The sequence below is a fragment of the Suricata suricatta genome, chromosome 12 (genome assembly GCF_006229205.1).
Source record: "Suricata suricatta isolate VVHF042 chromosome 12, meerkat_22Aug2017_6uvM2_HiC, whole genome shotgun sequence".
Classification (NCBI taxonomy): domain Eukaryota; kingdom Metazoa; phylum Chordata; class Mammalia; order Carnivora; family Herpestidae; genus Suricata; species Suricata suricatta.
Genome location: NC_043711.1, coordinates 58,774,335 through 58,793,251, shown reverse-complemented (window position 1 = coordinate 58,793,251; position 18,917 = coordinate 58,774,335). Strand labels below are relative to the sequence as shown.

At 43.4% G+C, this 18,917-nt stretch overlaps 1 protein-coding gene across 10 annotated transcripts in view; it reads left to right on the top strand.

The window, feature by feature from the left end:
* The window catches only part of SYNDIG1 (synapse differentiation inducing 1), a 172,596-nt gene that overhangs the window by 97,893 nt on the left and 55,786 nt on the right, over positions 1-18,917 (top strand). For all 10 annotated transcript variants that reach the window (XM_029918556.1, XM_029918557.1, XM_029918551.1 and 7 more), the window contains one exon: positions 15,621-15,758. In XM_029918556.1, the coding sequence (XP_029774416.1) occupies positions 15,621-15,758 (138 nt within the window). The remainder of the gene's footprint in view (positions 1-15,620; positions 15,759-18,917) is intronic.

The window sequence follows — 18,917 nt, the reverse complement described above, 5'->3', positions numbered from 1 at the left end:
CATACTGTCTTGATGATGACAGCTTTGTAGTAGAGGCTAAAGTCTGGGATTGTGATGCCTTCTGCCTTGGTTTTCTTCTTAAATATTACTTTGGCTATTCGAGGTCTTTTGTGGATCCATACAAACCTGAGGATAGTTTGTTCTAGCTTTGAGAAGAATGTTGGTGCAAGTTTGATGGGGATTGCATTGAATGTGTAGATTGCTTTGGGTAGTAATGACATTTTCACAATGTTTATTCTTCCGATCCATGAACAGGGAATGTTTTTCCATTTCTTGGTGTCTTCTTCAATCTCTTTCATAAGTTTTCTATAGTTTTCATCATATAGGTCTTTTACATCCTTGGTTAGGTTTACTCCTAGGTATCTGATAGTTTTTCGTGCAATCGTGAATGGGATAAGTTTCTTGATTTCTCTTTCCTCTGCTTCATTACTGGTGTATACGAATGCAACTGATATTACATAGCAATGAGAAAGAATGAAATATGGCCTTTTGTAGGAAAGTGGATGGACCTCGAGGGTGTCATGCTAAGCGAAATAAATCAGGCAGAGAAGGACAGATACCATATGTTTGCACTCATAAGTCGAACAGGAGAACAGGAGAAACCTAATGGAAAATCAGGGGGAGGGGAAGAGGGAGAGAGTTGGGGAGAGAGAGGGACGCAAAACTTGAGAGACTATTGAATACTGTAAAGGAACTGAGGGTTGAAGGGGAAGGGGAAGGGGGGGAAAGAGGTGGTGGTGATGGAGGAGGGCACTTGTGGGGAAAGTACTGGGTGTTGCATTGAAACCAATATGAGAATAAACTACTTTTAAAAATCCATTTTTAACCTTCTATTTTATGATTATCATACGCCAGCCTCAGTATTGTATTTCATTTCTGAATTTTGTGTTGACAGGTCACTGTGTTCTTGTGGCTGAGTTAATATACTGCACCAATTTTTCAGGGCAACATTGCTCTGAAAAAGATGTGGCCGTCACATTCACATTTACATTTAAATGTAATGTGTGTAATTATAACACATTTAGAGGAAAATGTTGGAATCTCTAACCTAGAGTTAGGGGAAGAATTTTCAGATGTGAAATTAGAAACACAATCCATAAGAGAAAAGATAGATAAATGTTAATCCATCGAACTTAAAAATGTACTCTGGAAAAGACATGTAAAATAATGAAAAGACACCTGCTGCAGAGTGAGAGAAAAATATTTGCGAATCACATGTCTGATGCAATAATGTATATCCAAAGTATATTTAAAAGTTTCTCTAAACTCAAAAATAGGAAATCAAACAATTCAACTTTTAGAAGGGCAAAAGATAGGGTCATCTGGGTGGCTCAGTTGCTTAAGCAGCTGAGTGGCCAATTTCAGCTCAGGTCATGATCTCATGGTTTGTGGGTTTGAAACCTGCATCAGGCTCTGAGCTGGCAGTTTGGAGCCTGGAGTCTCCTTCAGATTCTGTGTCTCCCTCTCTCTGCCCCTCCCCTACTCATGCTCTGTTTCTCTCTCTCTCATAATAAATAAAGATTAAAATAATTTTTTAAAATATAAATAAAAGGGCAAAAGATTTGAACAGACACTTCACCAAATACAGCGTACACATGGCAGATAAGCACACAGGAACGTTCAGCATCATTAACCATTGGGGAAGTGCAGATTAAAACCATGATAAGATATCAGGGCACACCTCTTACAATGGCTGAAATCCAAAAAACAGTCACTACCAAGTGTTGGTGAGGATGCAAAGGAACTAAATCTCATTCATTGCTAGTAGGAATGCAGCCATTGCTAGTAGGATACTACCACTCTGGAAAAGTTTGTCACTCTCTCACAAAGTTGAGCAAATACAAATACAAACAAATATGACACAGCAATCCCACTCCTGGGCATTTGCTCTAAAGAAATGAAAGTTTATGTTCACACAGAACCCTGTTCATGTACATTGCAGCATTTACTTGTAATAACTCAACCTTAGAAACTAATGTCCTCCAGTGGATGAATGGATGAGCTTCATTCATGGATGGTGGCACTTCCTCATCATGCAATATTACTCAGGAATAAAAAGAATGCATTGCTGATACACCCAGGTATTGTACTGGGTATTGTGCTGAGCAGAAAAGGCAGATCTCTAATGGTCATGTAATTATCTGATTCTGTTGCTCTGGTATTCTCCAAAAGACAAAAGTGTAGCAATAGGCAGCAGCTCTGTGATTGCCAGGGGTCAAGGTTGAAGGAAGGGAGGTAACTATAAAAAGGCAGCAATAACATGAAGGAGTTTTTTAAAGGCTACAGGACCTTCCTGTTTCCTGATTGTTGTACTGGTTATATAATTCACACAAACCCATAGACCTTTAGACAACAATCAAACAAAAGGGAGGGCATGGCTAAGCTGTGAGATCTGATTTAGGTCTGTGTTTAGCCTTGTTCCCCATGTCAATGTCCTGGTTTTGATCATGTGCTATGCTTATGTAAGAGGCACTCTAGGGTATGTGGGAACTCTCTGTTCTATCTTTGCAATTTTTACAGAAAGTGTTCTATTTCTGAAACTTTTATGTGAGTCTAAAATGTTTCAATTGCACACACACTGAAATAGTTTATACATATATACACATATATACACATATACATATTGTATGAGGTTCTTTAATGAATTTTAACATTCTCCCTATAAGCCTCAGACTAACTAAAAATACAACTTAAATTTATTCTTTCCTTTCAATAAACCAGAATACTTTAGAACAATAAAGAAAATTGGGAAATTAGCGATTTTTTAAAAAATGGCTGATTACCTAGAACTCCCCAGTCAGTCCCTTGGTATGTAGTCAGATATTTACTGTAATTGAATTTTGCACAGAAGTAACCTTTGGTTTGGAGAACATTCTAATTCTTACAGACTAGGGAGGCCACTTGGGCCATAGGTGCTTCCAGATGTGTGGGGCTATGTTCCATGGGGTAGCAGTGAGCTAATAGAGACTGGGCAGGTGGTTTCTGGAACCGCCTAAACACAAGATTCTTCTTGATCCCCTGTTTCAGGAAGTTGGCTTTTCTTATGGATGGATGGAAGAGGTGGATTCAGGGATCTGACAGTGTAAAAGGGCTGATAGCTTTGGCCAGTGGCTGAAACTCTTGGGAGGACAAAAGAGACATTGAATAAGTCAGGTGGGTGATCCACACTCTTCCCATTCTGGAGCAAGATGAACATGTCTCTCACTCAAGCAAAAGAGGTTTCTGGTATCCTGTGATGGAGCACAGGGCTGGACAGTGTATGGGGAGCAGAGATGACCACTGATCTCTTAAGAAAGGACACTATGATATTCACCTTCACCCTTCCTCCAGCATCTAGAATAATTTCTGGCACTTATTAGGGCTTACAGACTATTTGCTGGGTACATGGATAGTTGTGGATGGATGATATCACATTTCCCCAAGCTTGCCCATTATTCTTTTTTTAAAAATGTTTTTATTTATTTGAGAGAGAGAGAGCGAGAGAGAGCAAACATGAACAGGGGAGGGTCAAAGAGAGAAGCAGTCACAGGATCTGAAGATAGACTCCAGGCTCTGAGCTAGCTGTCAGCACAGAGCCTGATAAAGGGCTCGAACCCACGACCCATGAGATCATGACCGGAGCTGGTGGGATGCTTAACCAACTGAGCCACCCAGGTGCCCTTTGCCCATTGTTCTTTTTTGTTTTTTAATGTTTTTTATTTATTTTTGAAAGACAGAGAAAGACAGCGTGAGCAGGGGAGGGTCAGAGAGAGAGGGAGATACAGAATCCGAAGCAGACTCCAGGCTCTGAGGTGGCTGTCGGCACAAAGCCCGACGCGGGGCTCGAACCCACAAACCATGAGATCATGGCCTGAGCCGAAGCTGGATGCTTAACCGACTGAGCCACCCAGGCACCCCTGCCCATTGTTCTTAAGAGGGCTCACATTCTGCTAGGCTCTTCTGGCTCCTAGTCTGTCCTTCCTCATCCTTCTCAACCTGAACTTTCATCCACTGTTTTTCTCTGAGCTTCTGAGGTTGTACATTGTGTGAATAACATGGGCATTCATGAGCCATCCTCTGCCAAATTCCTTCAGGAGCCTTTTGCTACATGGGCCCTTGCTGGTGGCCCTCAGTTACCCTGTCTTGTGAGATGATACCTCTGACTGTGCACGGTGCCAGTGCTTTATTCTAGAAGCCCCCTTGGGTTTGTTTAGCTCAGGCACACCTCTCTGTGTGAGCTCTCTGAGCTCCTGTGGATATGTGTGTGACATCAAATGCCACAAGTAGCTTCTCTGTGGAAAGATGAAAATGACAGTCTTGATGGAATACCAAATTGCAACATAAAATTAATTATTGATATTGCATGAAAAAATTTAATTCAGTATTTTCTTCCTTTTTTCCCCTGTAATGCTCACAGTGTTTCTATTAAAGCACAATCAAGAAAAGAAAGCAGGGGTGCTTGGGTGGCTCCGTTGGTTATATGTCTGACTCTTGGTGTCAGCTCAGGGCATGATCTGAGGGTTTGTAGATTGAGCCCCATGTCAGGCTCTATGCAGACAGCACAGACCCTGCTTGGGATTTTTCTCTCCCCCCCACCCCCCGCACTCCTACCCCACTTGCATAGGCACGTACTCTCTGTCTCAAAATAAATAAACGTAAAAACAGAAGGAAAACAAAATACACAGTGTTTAATCTCCAAAGGAAAAAATCTAATTTAAAGCAAAATTTTTGCCATCCACAATGGTATATGTAAGAAGGATTTTTTTCAACTTTTTATTTTTGAAATAATTTGAGACATACAGAAAAGTTGCAAGACCAATACAAAGAACTGGTATATGTTTGTCACCTATTTTCTTCAGCCTCAATAATTTACTTCATCATTCTCTCTATCCATATACAGTATACAAGGATACAACGCAAGGGTTAGGGGAACCGGCTCCACACCGTCAAAAATGTATAGCTTTTGACTCCCTCAAAACTTAACTAATAACTTGCTGTTGATCAGAAGCCTTACCAATAATATAAACAACACATATTTTGTTGTAGTTTATATTCTTACAATAAGGGAAGCTAGAGAAAACATTATTGAGAAAATCATAAGGAAGATAAAATACATTTACAATACTGTATTTATTGAAATAAATTCACCTATAAGTGGACCCACACAATTCAAACCCAGGTTGTTCAAGAGTCAACTATACACAAGTTTTTCTGAGGTATTTGCAATTAAGTTACACACATGAATTTCTTTTACCACATATGAACCATATGTGTTTTCTAAAAACATTTCAATTATAAAGGTCAGGAAATTAAAATTATTAGAATACTATCATCTACTCTGTAGACTTACTCAAATGTTTCTAATTTTTTCAATATTGTTCTTTGTAAAAGAAAAATATTGGGTTCAAAATCCCATATTCCCATTTTCTTGTCATGCCTCATTAGTCTTCTGTAATCTGGAAACTTCTTTCTGTCTCTCTTTGTCTTTCATGATCTTGACATTGTTGCAGAGTACAGGTCAGTTATTTTACAAACAGGCCCAGGATTGGGTTTGTCTGATGATTCCTGTTAACTGGATTTGAGTGGCTGCATTTTTGTCAGGACCACCACAGAAGTGAGGCTGTGCCCTTACGCACAGTGCATCAGGACAACCACAGTTTCCATGGGACCTGTAACTTTGGTCACTTGTTGACAATGGTGTTAACCAAGTTTCTCACTCGCCAAGAGATGGTGTTTCTTTGCAAACGGCTCAGTATCTTGTATGTAGGTACATACTCTGAGACTGTGGGGGGAATTCTGTGCCCCAGGAGTCATCCACCTAGGTTTAGCACTCTCTGACAAATTGGTAACCCTATAGTTCCTTCTGTATTTATTAGAGTTTTCCCTTTCCCCATTTTTATTGTTTCCCTAATTTAGAACTTTATTTCAGTCTGGGCCAATTGATTCTTATTTTATTCAGTGGGTTACTGTTCCATTTATCACATTATTTATTGTGTTGCTTACTGTGTTATGTACTTGACAGCCCCTTCAATTTGGCTTCTGTTCTCTTTGGACATAACTCATCATTCTTTAATCATCTTCATCATTTCCTTGTACAACAAGCTGTTCTAGATGTATCCTGTTGTGTTGGCAATCCTAGCCCTGAAATCAGCCATTTCTCCAAAGAACCTGGCTGCTTTTATTGGAGATGGTATTTAGAAACTAACATCTGGGTGCTAAGTCCACTCACTGCCCCTGAGGATGGAGATCACTATTTCAAGTCACTCTCAGCAGACCTAGCTCAGAAACACCTGTGTGCACATGTCACATTATCTGTGTAACTGTGTATATCCATATATGCACACACACATTTGATCCATCTATAGGTAGATAGAGACTGATACCCTCGATTCCAGTCCAGTCAGTTCACAGTGGGGCTCTTCATATGTTTTTAAGCTGCATTGTATTTCATTGGGTGGATGTATCGCAGTTTATATGAGTATTCTCCTTTGAATGAGCATTTAGGTCATTTCTAGTAGTTTGGAATTACATATAATGCTGCCCAAATAATGTCATGCATATGTATTTCCATATTATTGGAGGTGAATCTTCCAGATAAATTCCTAGAAGTGAGATTACAGGGCCAAAAATAAACACACATTTAATTATGTTATATTGACTAATATGCTTCCTAAATCTGCACCCATTTGCCTCTCAGTCAGCCTGTTTCCCCAGAGCCTAATAATATTGTTGATTGTGCTTTTTAATTTTTGACAATAGGTGAAAAATGCTGTCTTGTGTAGCTTGTCCTTGTCCTTTCTGTGAATGGGATTGAGTATAATGCCACCTGGACTCAGGTGAAGCAGAGCATCCAGGCCATGTAATTCAGAAGATGCTCCTTCTAGATGCTGGCTCTGTCAATGAGGGACTCTGGGAGTGAGGCATACCACAGTGGCAAGGAGGCTGGGCTAAGAGTTCAGTCCTCATTTCCCTCTTTACCTTCAAACCAGTCCAAATCCACCTTGCTACAACTACTTGGACTTCCCATCTGAAAACAGTGAGTTCCTCAGACAAATATAATGTAAACTGGAAAGAAGAAGATCTAAAAAGGACAATTGTTACTTTATGCAATAATGAATTACACTAAAGCAGGGATGCACATTTAGAAACTGGGTCAACTGTTAACGATAACCCAACATGCTAGGGCTGGTGAGTTGTAAACCAGCCCTCTGGGTTGGCCATAAAGGACTATGTCCTGGTCTTTATTTCCTGGTCACTAGGTTGATGTAGGATAAGCCCTGGTTTTCTCAAGCAGTGGAAAGTAGCCACTCTGCATGGTCCTGCTGTGAGCATGTTTATGCTCCTGCTTCCATTTTCTCTCTAGAGCCTTATGCCTGCATAGTGTTCCTGACCCAGGCCTTTGCACATGCTGTGCCCAGGTCCTTAACTGAGCAAAGGACCTTCAGATGGAAATCTCAATTTCTTCACAAAATCTGAAGCCCAGTGTACAACTCAAGTTATATCCATACTGTGGATTAAAAACTAAAACATGAATGAAAAAGTAACCTAATTACCAACACACAATGATTACTTACTATACCCAGATCAGTTTTACCTCATTTGTGTGGTGTTATTTTACATCAAGCCTTACACACTTGCTGCATGTTTTTTCTTTGTGCTTATTTACTTGGTAGGGATGAGGTTTATTATCCTGGATGCCCATGTACCTTGTGGGCCCTCATCTGCTCATCCCTCTCAGGTGTTCACTGGGTGTGATAGTCTTGTTCTATGTAGCATTGCTCTGATTCAAGCTTTTAAGGTATCTAACACCCCCGGTTTCTTCCTGAGCTCTGTAGCATGTGCTATCAGTAGTCCTGAGGAGAAGACCCCCTGGCCTGGCTTCTGCCTACCTGAGGACTTTCTCTGGGGATCTGAGGGACCACCTGCAAAGTGTAGGAGAACCTTTGGCTCCAGGAGTAACCCTCACCCACTCACCACCAGAAGGTGTTTAATCTTGGTGGGATAACTTTGGGAATGTTTTCCCTTGAGATCCCAGCAGGACCAAGCCCCAGGTCCCATAGAGGTACCTCTCTTAATATACACCCTTTATTGGTGGTGTTCCCAGACATGTCCCACTTCTCTTCCTTGCAGTATTTTTTGTGCTCACCTTCCAGGAAAACAACACACCCCAATCTTACACTCAAAATTTGCTTCTAAGGGGAGCTATGCTACCACACATCTTAAAAAGGCATTTTGCTAAGATTCTTTCAGGATCCCATGAGCACTTCCAGACCACAAAAAGACCTGACCTGATAGGAGAAGTCATAGAAAGCTGGTTTTCCTAACCTAACCATTGGATTAAATGCCCACATCTAGTGGGGTGCCTGGGTGGCTCAGTCAGTTGAGCATCCAACGCTTGGTTTTAGCTCAGTTCATGATATCACAGTTTATGGGATTGAGCCTCATGTCAGGTTCAGTTCTGACAGTGCAGAGCCTACTTAGGATTCTCTCTTCCTCTCTCTCTGCTCCTCCCCAGTTTGCTCTAAATAAATAAATAAATAAATAAATAAATAAACCAATAAATATTAAAAAAAATAAGATACCTACCCATATCTAATTAGAAAACAAGCATTTAAATTAATACAGGCATATGGAATAGCCATGTAGTGTGATCACTTTCATAACCAGAGACAAACCAGAAGCAATCCCCAGACATAAATCTTAATGAACCCTGGTTCATTCAGTGCCTGCTTCCAGAACATTACAGATCCTAAGGCTACAATCACTCCTAGATGATAATTGGACAGTTCTCAGATAGGAGTTTGCATTTTGTCCAGTACCAGTAACCAACAGCAGAAGTTTCTCATGAACTGTAGCATGGAAGCACGCCTGCCCCCGCGGTTAAGGGAAAATGATGCAACCTGCATTGTCATGCACACTGTTATGCTCCCCTCAAAAATAAATGCATAGATTGTCATTACTGGAGAAAAATCAAACGTGTTGTAGTGAAGAATACACATCTATTAGGAACTCTTGTGTTTCTATTCTTTGAACTGCCTGATCAATGGGGAGCTGATTAGCAAATAAATGGGTACCCAGATTTTCAAACTAGAGAGTGAAATGCATGTGTTACTTTACTGACACTGCACATAGTTTCATTATCGATGATGATGCAGGGCGTGACTTTGGGAGTGATGGCTGTTGAGTATTGCTGGGGGGAATTCTGGTCATACCTGCTTTGGGCTGTCTCCACTTGGAATAGCAGGGAGCATGTGTTCCAAGCATCCCATACTTGAAAGAGGTTAGGGCATAGCCAAGGCTCTGGCTTCATAATCTCCTTTGCTCCTTGTCTGGGACGATTCTCAAATTCCAAACTCACAAATTCCTTGGCCCTCACCGAGCACTAGGAAGGGATGACAAAAATGAATTTGGAATTCTTTCTGAGATGGTCTCTACCCCTGTGAGAAGAATACAATCATCCCATCCTAAGACCATGTCAGACCCTGCAGCTCTCTTAGTAGTGCCCCAGGCCCCTGACACCCTAACCCTTTCACTTCCTCCTATCCCTCTTCCACTCCTCCTACACAGGTTTGTCGAGGAAATTCCCGAGCAATGGAGCTCCTGCCTCATTTTCCACCTTGGGCCATCCAAATGTACCAATACTCTCCACAAACAAGCTCTTTCAAAGTGTCCCAAAGAGGCAGTTTCAGTGTTCAAGTGGATTTCGTTGTTGTTTTTTTCTTGCCCCCATTGCACTGATATAGGAAATAATCTCTGTCTACAAGACAATCACTACCTTGTAGGAGAAACTAAATTACATGCCCAAAATAATTACTTAATAATTTAGGACAAAGTGTATTTAGATACAAACATATTCCTTGTTACTGATCTAATTCCAGATGTCTATATAACTTTGCATCTGCAAGCTATGTGTGTATGAGTTCTTAGCAGACATCTGTGGTTTTTATGTAATCTGATGTCAGTACAGGAAAGGCCACTGGACCTCAAGATGTCAGGGTAAGCCTGGCACAGAGATGAATTGACTGAATGCTAAAGAGATTAGGGCCTTCCACAGACAGGTTAGCCATGGAAGACCCTTAAGTGGACACAGGTGTAGGTGAGGGCAGGTGGTCCCAGTGCTGGCTCTGCAAGGACTTCAGGGCTCAAAACCCAGATATTAACCTTGCCAACATGGTTAACTAGGAGCTATTTCCTCCCTTAGCAGTAGAAGCTTTGTTAGACATTGACTTATCTGGGGTATCAAAGGCATTAACCCACACTTCTCCACTCCTTTTATGTAGGTAGGGGATCTCACACTCCATGCTGTCTGCAAGACCATAGAACATTGGATGTTCCTCTGACAGACAGAGATTTGCGGGAGCTGCATCCACCTGCCTAAATCCTCATAGTGACTTATCCTTGTCATCAGCTGCCCTAAGACAGCCTTCAGCCTGACCAGGTCATCCCTCTCCCCCTGAGCCCTCACCTAAATGGATGGTTAAAATTTGCATCCTGGAGTGCATAGGGAAGACATTTTCTGTGGGGAAGGACAAGACACAAGGTGGGAAGCAGGGCTGAGCACCAGTACCCCAAATGGAGCCAATTCCCTGATTACTCCAGTGTACTCTGGGCAAACTCTGGGAGCTTTGCTGCTTCAGTTGGTATTGTCCATGTTGCACATGTAAATTCTTTCTTTTGGCACATATACTTTGGGCACCTACTATGTGCAAGTTGCTGTTCTGGGCACCTAGGGTGCAGCTGTGAGCAAAACATGCAAAACTGTCTACTTTCCCAGTGCTTAGAGGAAGAGAGTCAGACAATAAATAAACCAGTGCCACCTGTGGTACAAAGGAGACAGGTAAGGGGATAGTAGTGGGAGACAGCACTATGGGGTATCTGGGTAAAGCTATAATGAGAAGTGGCATTTGAGAAAAGCCTCAGATGAAGCTGGAAAGCCATTCCTGTGTGTCTCTGGGGTAGAAAATTCTAGGCTGAGAGAATAGCAAGTGCAAAAGCCCTGAGGCATCTTGCAGAAGTATTAGAGGATTCCTTGTGGGTGGAAGACAATGAAGTCAAACTTAATAGGGGTCAGATCCTAGAAGACGGTGTTGTCCAATAGAACTTTCTGATATGTTGCAAATGTTCTACATCTGTGCTATCCAGTGTGATAGGCGTTAACTACTTGTGGCAGCTGAACACTTGGCATGTGGTAGTGTGGGTGAGGAGCTAGTTGTTATGTGTATTTGATTTTAGGTAATTTAAGTTTAAATAGATCCATGTGGCTATGGCTGCCATGCTAGTCCACACAAATGAGTGTCATGGGCTACTCTGAGGGGTCTGGTCTTGACCTTCAGTGAGAAAAGGCCGAGGGATGGGTGGCAAGGTCAGGTCTGACATGTGTCTCAGGAAACAAGCTTGGGTGTTGTGTTGAGTTCCAATCCTGATCCAGCAGCTGCTTTTTGGGAGACAGTCCACATTATGTGATTTCTCTGTGCCGAGTCTCAGGGAAACCATAGTCCATTGGGTTCTTTGTAAGGATGCAGGAATGGTGGAAGCCCCCTCATCTGTTTGCACAACTGTACCTTGAAAATTTTCTTGTTAAATGAACTTGCTTATTATAGAAAAATGCTAAAACCCAGAAATACAGAAAGAAAAATCACCCATATCCTGACCATCCAGAAGCACATTCTGACATTCTGGAGGGAATATGACTTATTTCACTTTCTACTCTAGTTTTTCACCTCAGTTCTTTATAAACATCTTTCTAGGAAAATAAATAAACATTTATATCATCATTGTCCATGATTATATAGGATTCTATGTAGAATTAATTTGTAATTTTGCTGTTTTTAAACAGTGCTGTCAGAAACACTATAGAAAAAACACCCCTACATGCCTGGAAAGTCAGCCTCCATGGGAAACTCTACACTCAAGCTGCCTGAGTCCCGCTGCTTTACCATCCTGCTCTTTGCTTCTCCTCTCTCCTTGGGGGCCATGTGGAGCTGCACTGCAGATGAGCAAGCACCATCCAGGAGGGGTGGAAGGGCAATGTGAAACTCAGAGGGGGTGGGCAGGGAGATATGGGAGGCCTTAAGTGACACCAAGTGACATGGCTAAGCCCAGCCTTAAAATGGCATCCTCATAGCCCAGGCTGACGTAGCTGAGTGAACTGTTATGTGCAAAACACTGGGCATTGTCCCTGGCAATATTATTGTTTTATTAAAATATCCTAAGGAAGAAAACCCCAAAGGGGACAACCTCTCAGTGGAGGTGATGGAAACAGGCAGAGAATGGGTCCACTGTGTGGGGCTCAGGGCACAGCCGAGGGACCAAGTAGCCCCTTCCTCTGCCTGCCCAGCATTGGCTGTCTCAGAAGGGGCTCCTGCAGGAATTGTAATCCCCTTAAAATGCTTTTAGTCTGCTTTACAATTCTCCAATCTGATGACCCATGAAAAGGATTTTTAGAAGGAGCTGCTCTGCATGATGAATTTCTTGGTACTGATGGTTGTGTGTTTTCCCTATTTGGTTTATTGGTATCTACCAGCCTCACCCAGCCTAGCCTCATCTCCTCTCCTCTCCTCCTTGTTTGGTGTCAAGATGCCCACGGGTGCTTATACTCACAGAACAGCCACTGCTGGAAGACAGAACATAAAATGAACTAACCGGTTTTTGTCTGCCCTGTAATTTGTCTGAATCTCTAAAATCTATTTTAATCGAAATTGACTAATTGCTTTGGTACCATGTAGCCACAACTTTGCAATTTACAGAGTGTGGTTCCCTTATGCTTCTATATAAAAATCTGTGAAGATTTTGGGGGAGTGCCCTGAAATCTAATTCTTTGCTTCATGGGGATAACGGTGTAATTCCAAGCAGATTCCAAAAATGGCAGTTGGAGCTCAGGGTACCTGTGTGGTCTGTGGCAACAGTTCACACGCTCTGGCCATATGATTGGGAAAACCCTCACTGGTTACTACTGCCACTGGCCACCCCACTGCTGCCATGAAACATACTAGACCAGAAGCAGTCATTGTAATTGCTGGGGTGGGTGAAACAGAGAAGACACCTCACCTTCGTGCAAGAAGTGAATTGAGCCAAAATGGGGTTTACTTTGAGCCAAGCAATTACTGCCCAGCACAGTTTACAGTATAGAGTTCTGGAAGAAGTGGCCACTGACTGCACAGTTCTGTGATTTGGCAAGACTTTTAGTTCTCAGAGCCCAGCTTTGTCCTTCATAAAATAGAAAGAACAACAACAACAAAAATAGTAACAATGCTTATTTCCAGAGTTGCTGTGAGAATCTACCTAGCACAGGTATATAAAACTCTTAGTAAACTAAAACAAACAAGAAGTCCCACAAAAGCCAAAAAACTAAAATACTATGGACAAAGTTGTTGGTTGTGTACAGGCATGTCCACCTGCAGCAACCTGACCCATCGGCGTGAAGCTCATCAGCTCAGGGTCTGAGTTGAGGGCTGGAAGAAGTGGCTGTACTTTTATGCCTGGTCTTCTACTTCTCTCAGGGGCTATCTGCTCATGGATTGCCCTAGGCTTGTCCTGTAGGCGCCCCCCTTCCCAGAATCCACCAGCACCTTATGCAGAGGGCCCTTCAGAGTGCAGCTCAGCCACATATACTGTGCTGGCAGCCAACTCCTGTTTCTAAAGTGAGGTTCTGGAGGCCAAGGTGTAGACACATGGCTGCTTGTCTGGAGATGGATAGCCATTAGAACACTCAAGCTCTGCCTGGAGCATTACACATTCTTTACTTAGATCAAAGATTTTGGCATCCCAGCAGGTGCATCTCTCCCTGGCCAACACTCGAGGCCCAGGTTTCAGCCATGAATTGTGCATTCCTGGGGCTGCTTAGTGTCCTCCCCAGACAGACATAAGGATGGTGATTTTCATTTCCCTTCATTGTTTAGGAGACCATATGGAAAACAGTGTTGCAGAGTGAAAAGAATATAAATTTCACAAGGCTCTGTGAGGAGAAACCATGTAGTCCCAGACTCATGGAGGGGATGTCACCCCAGTGTTAGGTGACTCCCCAGGGCAGAGAACCTGCCTGGTAGAAAGGAGCTTGCCCTCTATGAGAAGTGATGCCTCCCAGCCCCCATCATGCCTGTGTGTGTGTGTGCGCGTGTACGTGTGTGCATGTGTACAAATGTGTGATGGGTGGACAGGACAGTGCATCACCCACTTCAGTCACAGGCCTCTGGAGAAGGGCCTTGTTTGTGATTTGCATGAGACCATAAGAATTTTTTTGTTCTCTGTCAATGATCCAGAAACAGAGTCCTAATGGGAAGTTTCTATTAGTTCCCTGCAGCTCCTCAGCTGTTTGCACGCTGACTAGAGGCTCTGATTGGCAATGAAATGTGCATTTAGTTAACCAAGGGAGGGACCATGGTCATCCGTGGACTTTGTGTGTGCATGTGAATGTCAGGGGGAGGAACATGGGGACACCACTGGGAGTGGACCTGGCAGCTATGCTCATGCAGCACAATGCTCACACAGGGTGTCCACAGAGTGTTTGGTGCCTCAGGTCACTGCCTGCCCCTAAAGCCACCTGAAGAAGCAGCCAGACTAGCTGCAGTGTGCGCCAAATGTCTCCAGCCTGCATCTAGAGGTTGCATGTTTAACAACCTCTGCCTCTGGCAAAGAGAGTGAGGAAGCTAATGACCCTCTTCCAGAAAGAAACGCTCCATTCCTTTTTTAGGAAACAAAATCTGGAGTAAAATGCGATTCTATTTTTGCATAAAATAAGCACTTAGAGAGGCTGGCTCTGGTTTTTGGATGAGTCAGCGTGAGTATGCCATGTTTTGATGAGGAGAGAAAATTCATGATGGGGGCCCAGCAAAAGGAATAACTGATTAGGCCAAAAGCATCCTCTAGTCACACCATCTAGAGGTGGAGGTGCTGGCAGGACAGGAGCCATTTAGTGTGTGGAGCTAGTGAGCTTTACTTCAAGGAGGTATGGTCCATGGCTGCCATTGTTAGTGAGGGCTGGAGTCTTCTGCAGCTTTTTACAAAGCCCTGTGCCAGTCTCTGACCCCCTGCCTCAGGCTCCCTAGGAGGCGCTAGCCAGGCCTGACTGACCCCACAGGCCCACTAAGTGGCCTCCTCACAGAAGCTTCAAAAAAAAAAGCAGCCATCAGCTCTTTTATCCAGTGTTGACACCAAGCCCAGCAACATCCTAACTCAGATCGGAGTCTAAGGAAATGAAGGGGCTCAGGGACAGTGTCCCCTTGCCCAAAACCAGCCCTCCTTGTCTTATAAACCTGTTTGAAGTCTTAGATTAAAGAGAGGAGTCCACATGCTGGTATGGCCTTCTGAGAGTGCCCATCCCATCCTTGCATAGATTAAAACTTTACCTCCACTGTATCCCAAAGATTTGTGAAATAATGGGCTTCTGTAGGATTTGATATTCAATGGAATGACTTAAGAGTCAAAGTATTTGAGATTTTTCTCTTCCTGTTCTTTATAAGGATCTCCTTAACTGGGGCTTCCTTTCTTGATGGAAGTCTACTGTAAGCAGTAACAATAATAGTGACCTTCCTGGAGGGACTTTCTCCATGCTGGGCTCAGCACCCATATCTGAGGGCATCATACAGCGACTCCTTTAGTGATACTGTCTTCTTCTGTCCCATCCCTGTCCTCCTCTCTTGCAGAGCGACTACTCGAGTGACACAGAGAGTGAGGACAACTTCCTCATGATGCCCCCAAGGGACCACCTGGGCCTCAGCGTCTTCTCCATGCTCTGCTGCTTCTGGCCTTTGGGCATTGCAGCCTTCTACTTGTCCCACGAGGTAAGCTTGTTTCCATTGGCCACACACACAGCCTACCCAGGCTGCTGAGGAAGAGAGCTTGAGAGCCTGTTCAGTCATGCTATCCAAGGGGCCTGAAGTTTATGGTTGGAGGACAGGCCCATGAGAGAGGTCATGGGCCTCACCTCAAGGTACTGGGACTGGTGAGTGCTAGAGTCTTCTGCTGCTTTTTACAAATCTGGGACTGAAGCAGGCTGGGAGGTCTGCTGAGACCCATGCTCACAAAGCTCACTGCTTACAGCCCATAGTTGTGGCAATTTGGGGCTTTCCTGCAGTCCTGGAGGACCACCAGCCTGGGTGCTCAGTGCTCTAGTCCAGCCATCTGGCTGCCAGGCATTCTGTTTGTGTCCCTTCAGCCCAACTGCAGACACAAAGTCTGCAGCAGGCATTGGAGGGAGCTACCAAGGGGAGAGAACGTGGCAATGTGGTAGAACAGACAAACTTCGAGAGTCATTACACTAAATTATATCAATGCTTTCCTGGGCAAGACCAGCTGGGAGCTCTCCCCAGGGGCACTGGAGAGAGGAGAGCCCAGAGCCAGTTTCTACAGGGTCCTTTGTTGGTGACCATAGGCACCTCCTGCTGCCCTCAGGTGCTGGGGGGCTGGGGCGGTGATGTCAGAGTGGAACAAACAGCCTATCTATGAAGCCAGGACCTCTCCAGGTTCCAAACACTGGCTCACAAGGAAACCTTTGACATCTAAATGTGACTTAGGGGAATTTTTTTTCCTTTTATCATAGATCATATCTCCGTGTAGTCACTGACAATTAGATCATGTCTGTGTATTGTCAAAATAATCACTCAACGGACTACTCAGGAACATGTGAGTCCATTCCAGGAAAACACAACAAGGCAAATCTCAGTGGTTAGATGATATAGGGCAGTGGGGAGGAGAATTAATAAGATCCCTAGACTTTAAAAATCCAGCTTATTTTCTTTTCTGCCTTATTCTGGCTGGGTCCAGGTTAGAAGGCAATTTCGCCAAGCCTCAATTTCCTGACCCATAAGATGGTATCAAAATAACGTAGAGCATGCAGCCTTCTGGGTCAGGAAAATGGAGTTACAGAGAAAGTCTCCAGAAGGTTCCTGTAAAGCAGCAGGTGCTGACCATGCTCTACTGGAAATCCCAGTTGTCTGTACACAGGTAGGTCTCTAGGTGAAAGAATACCTGGAAGGAGACAGGATATTTTCTCCAGCAGACTTTATAATTAAAAAGGTGTTAATTAAGTACTAGTAACAATAGTACTGAAAGTGTAAGTAAAGCAGGTAACATCTGCTGAGCACCTACTAGGTCCCATGTTAAATACTATCCACCTGGCTTCTCCAGGAGTGGTCCTGACTAGCAGCATTGACATACTCAAAACTGTCAAACATGCACACTGTCTGACCCCAGTACAGAACTGCTTAATTGGAGCATGTGGAGGTGGGACCCAGTAATCTGCACTTGAACATAGAAGACTGTGAAGCAGCAGTGCCATCGTATCACTCTGTGGGTCATGAAACCAGGCTTTAGTGAGCTCAGAAGGTGTCCCAAAGCTAACAGTGAGCTAGGATTACCAGAACAGCATGGCTTGGAGCCATCTCTGGAGGAGGCAGCTGGCTAGGCCTGATCAGGATGGAGGCCTTGAGGGGATGAGCATGGCATTCATCACAGCCTTATTTTACTTCAGCAATGGTAATTATTTGCTCCAGCCCCCAGTGCAGGCAGACTTTATAAACCAATTTATAAAGGGGAAAGTGTTGTACGCAATTGTGGCAGATTCGTCTAGGAACTGATGCTTTTCAATAATGTGGAGGATAGAAGTGAATCCATAATTTGCCAAGTGACTGCTGTGAGCTAGTTATTGCACACACTTTTTCTTATGAGTCTGAAAGGTGGGCAGTTATTGTCCTCATTTTATGAATGACAAAACTGAAGTTTGCATGGATTAAATGATGTATAGAAATCAGAGAAGTAGCAAGTATGGGTACATGATGCAAAAATCAGTATTTCTAACCCTTAAAACCCAATCTTCTGCAACATAATTTTGACTTTTATCTGTTTACAAACAAAATTAGAAGCACAGTACTTGCTTTCACTGTCCCTGACCTCACTTATAACAGGGTTAAGTGAGAAAGACTTCCACTCTAGACAGTACTGTGCTGTGTACCCTCAGCACCTCACTCAATCCCATGAGGTGGGTGCTAGCAAGACATAAGGTGGTGCCCCTCCCCAAGGAGTCCTTGGGGCCGGGCAGGCTGGAGGTTTTCATGTCCTATGTCTGCTGCAAATGTCTCCTGAATTCGAGTATTTATTATGTCTTGATTTCATTTCATTTCATAAAATGTTTCTTTCTTTTACTAACTGAAACATCATCATAACAGTAATTAAATAAGAAATGAGTATTAAGAATCAGATTATGAATTTTATGAATAGCAACAGCAAAGAGAATTGGACAAATTAGGGAGGAAAAAGAGGAATCTCTTTATAGTATAAAACCAAGAAGAACAAGAGTCCAACCTGACATATGATAGTGCCCTTAAGTAATCCAGTCATTCATCTGATATTTGTTGAGCTCTCACTGTGTGTCAGGCCTTGCTCTAGGTGCAAGGATATAGTAGCAAACAAAGCAGAACTTCACCTTCACAGAGCTGACATTCTCGTGATGAGAAGCAAAGAACATACAAAAGTAAACTTATAGCATATCCAATAGTGATATATTATAATGGGGAAAATTTAAGTTGGAAATGGATATGGGGCATACATCTTTATAGAAGGGGGGCCATGGAAGGTCTTGCAAAGGGGTGTCATTTAATAATGAAACTACAGGCTAACCCATGAGCATCTCTTGAAGAAGAGCGTCTCTGGCAGAGGGACAGCCAGTACAAAGGCCCTGAGTGGGGAACATGCCTGGTACATACAAGGAATGATCTGGAAGCCAGTGTGGCTGCAGCAGGTGCACTTTGATTGTGGAAGGAGCAGGGTGGGGCAGACCCCACAGGGACTTTAAGGTTGTAGCAATGACTCAGGCTTTTTTTTGGGCTGAGAAGCCACTGGGGTGTTTGAGCAGAGGAAAGACACCGTATGTCTACACTCTATCAGGGGAGCATTTGGAGAGTAAGGGTAGAAGACACCATGCTGGAGTCTGGTATAATCATCAA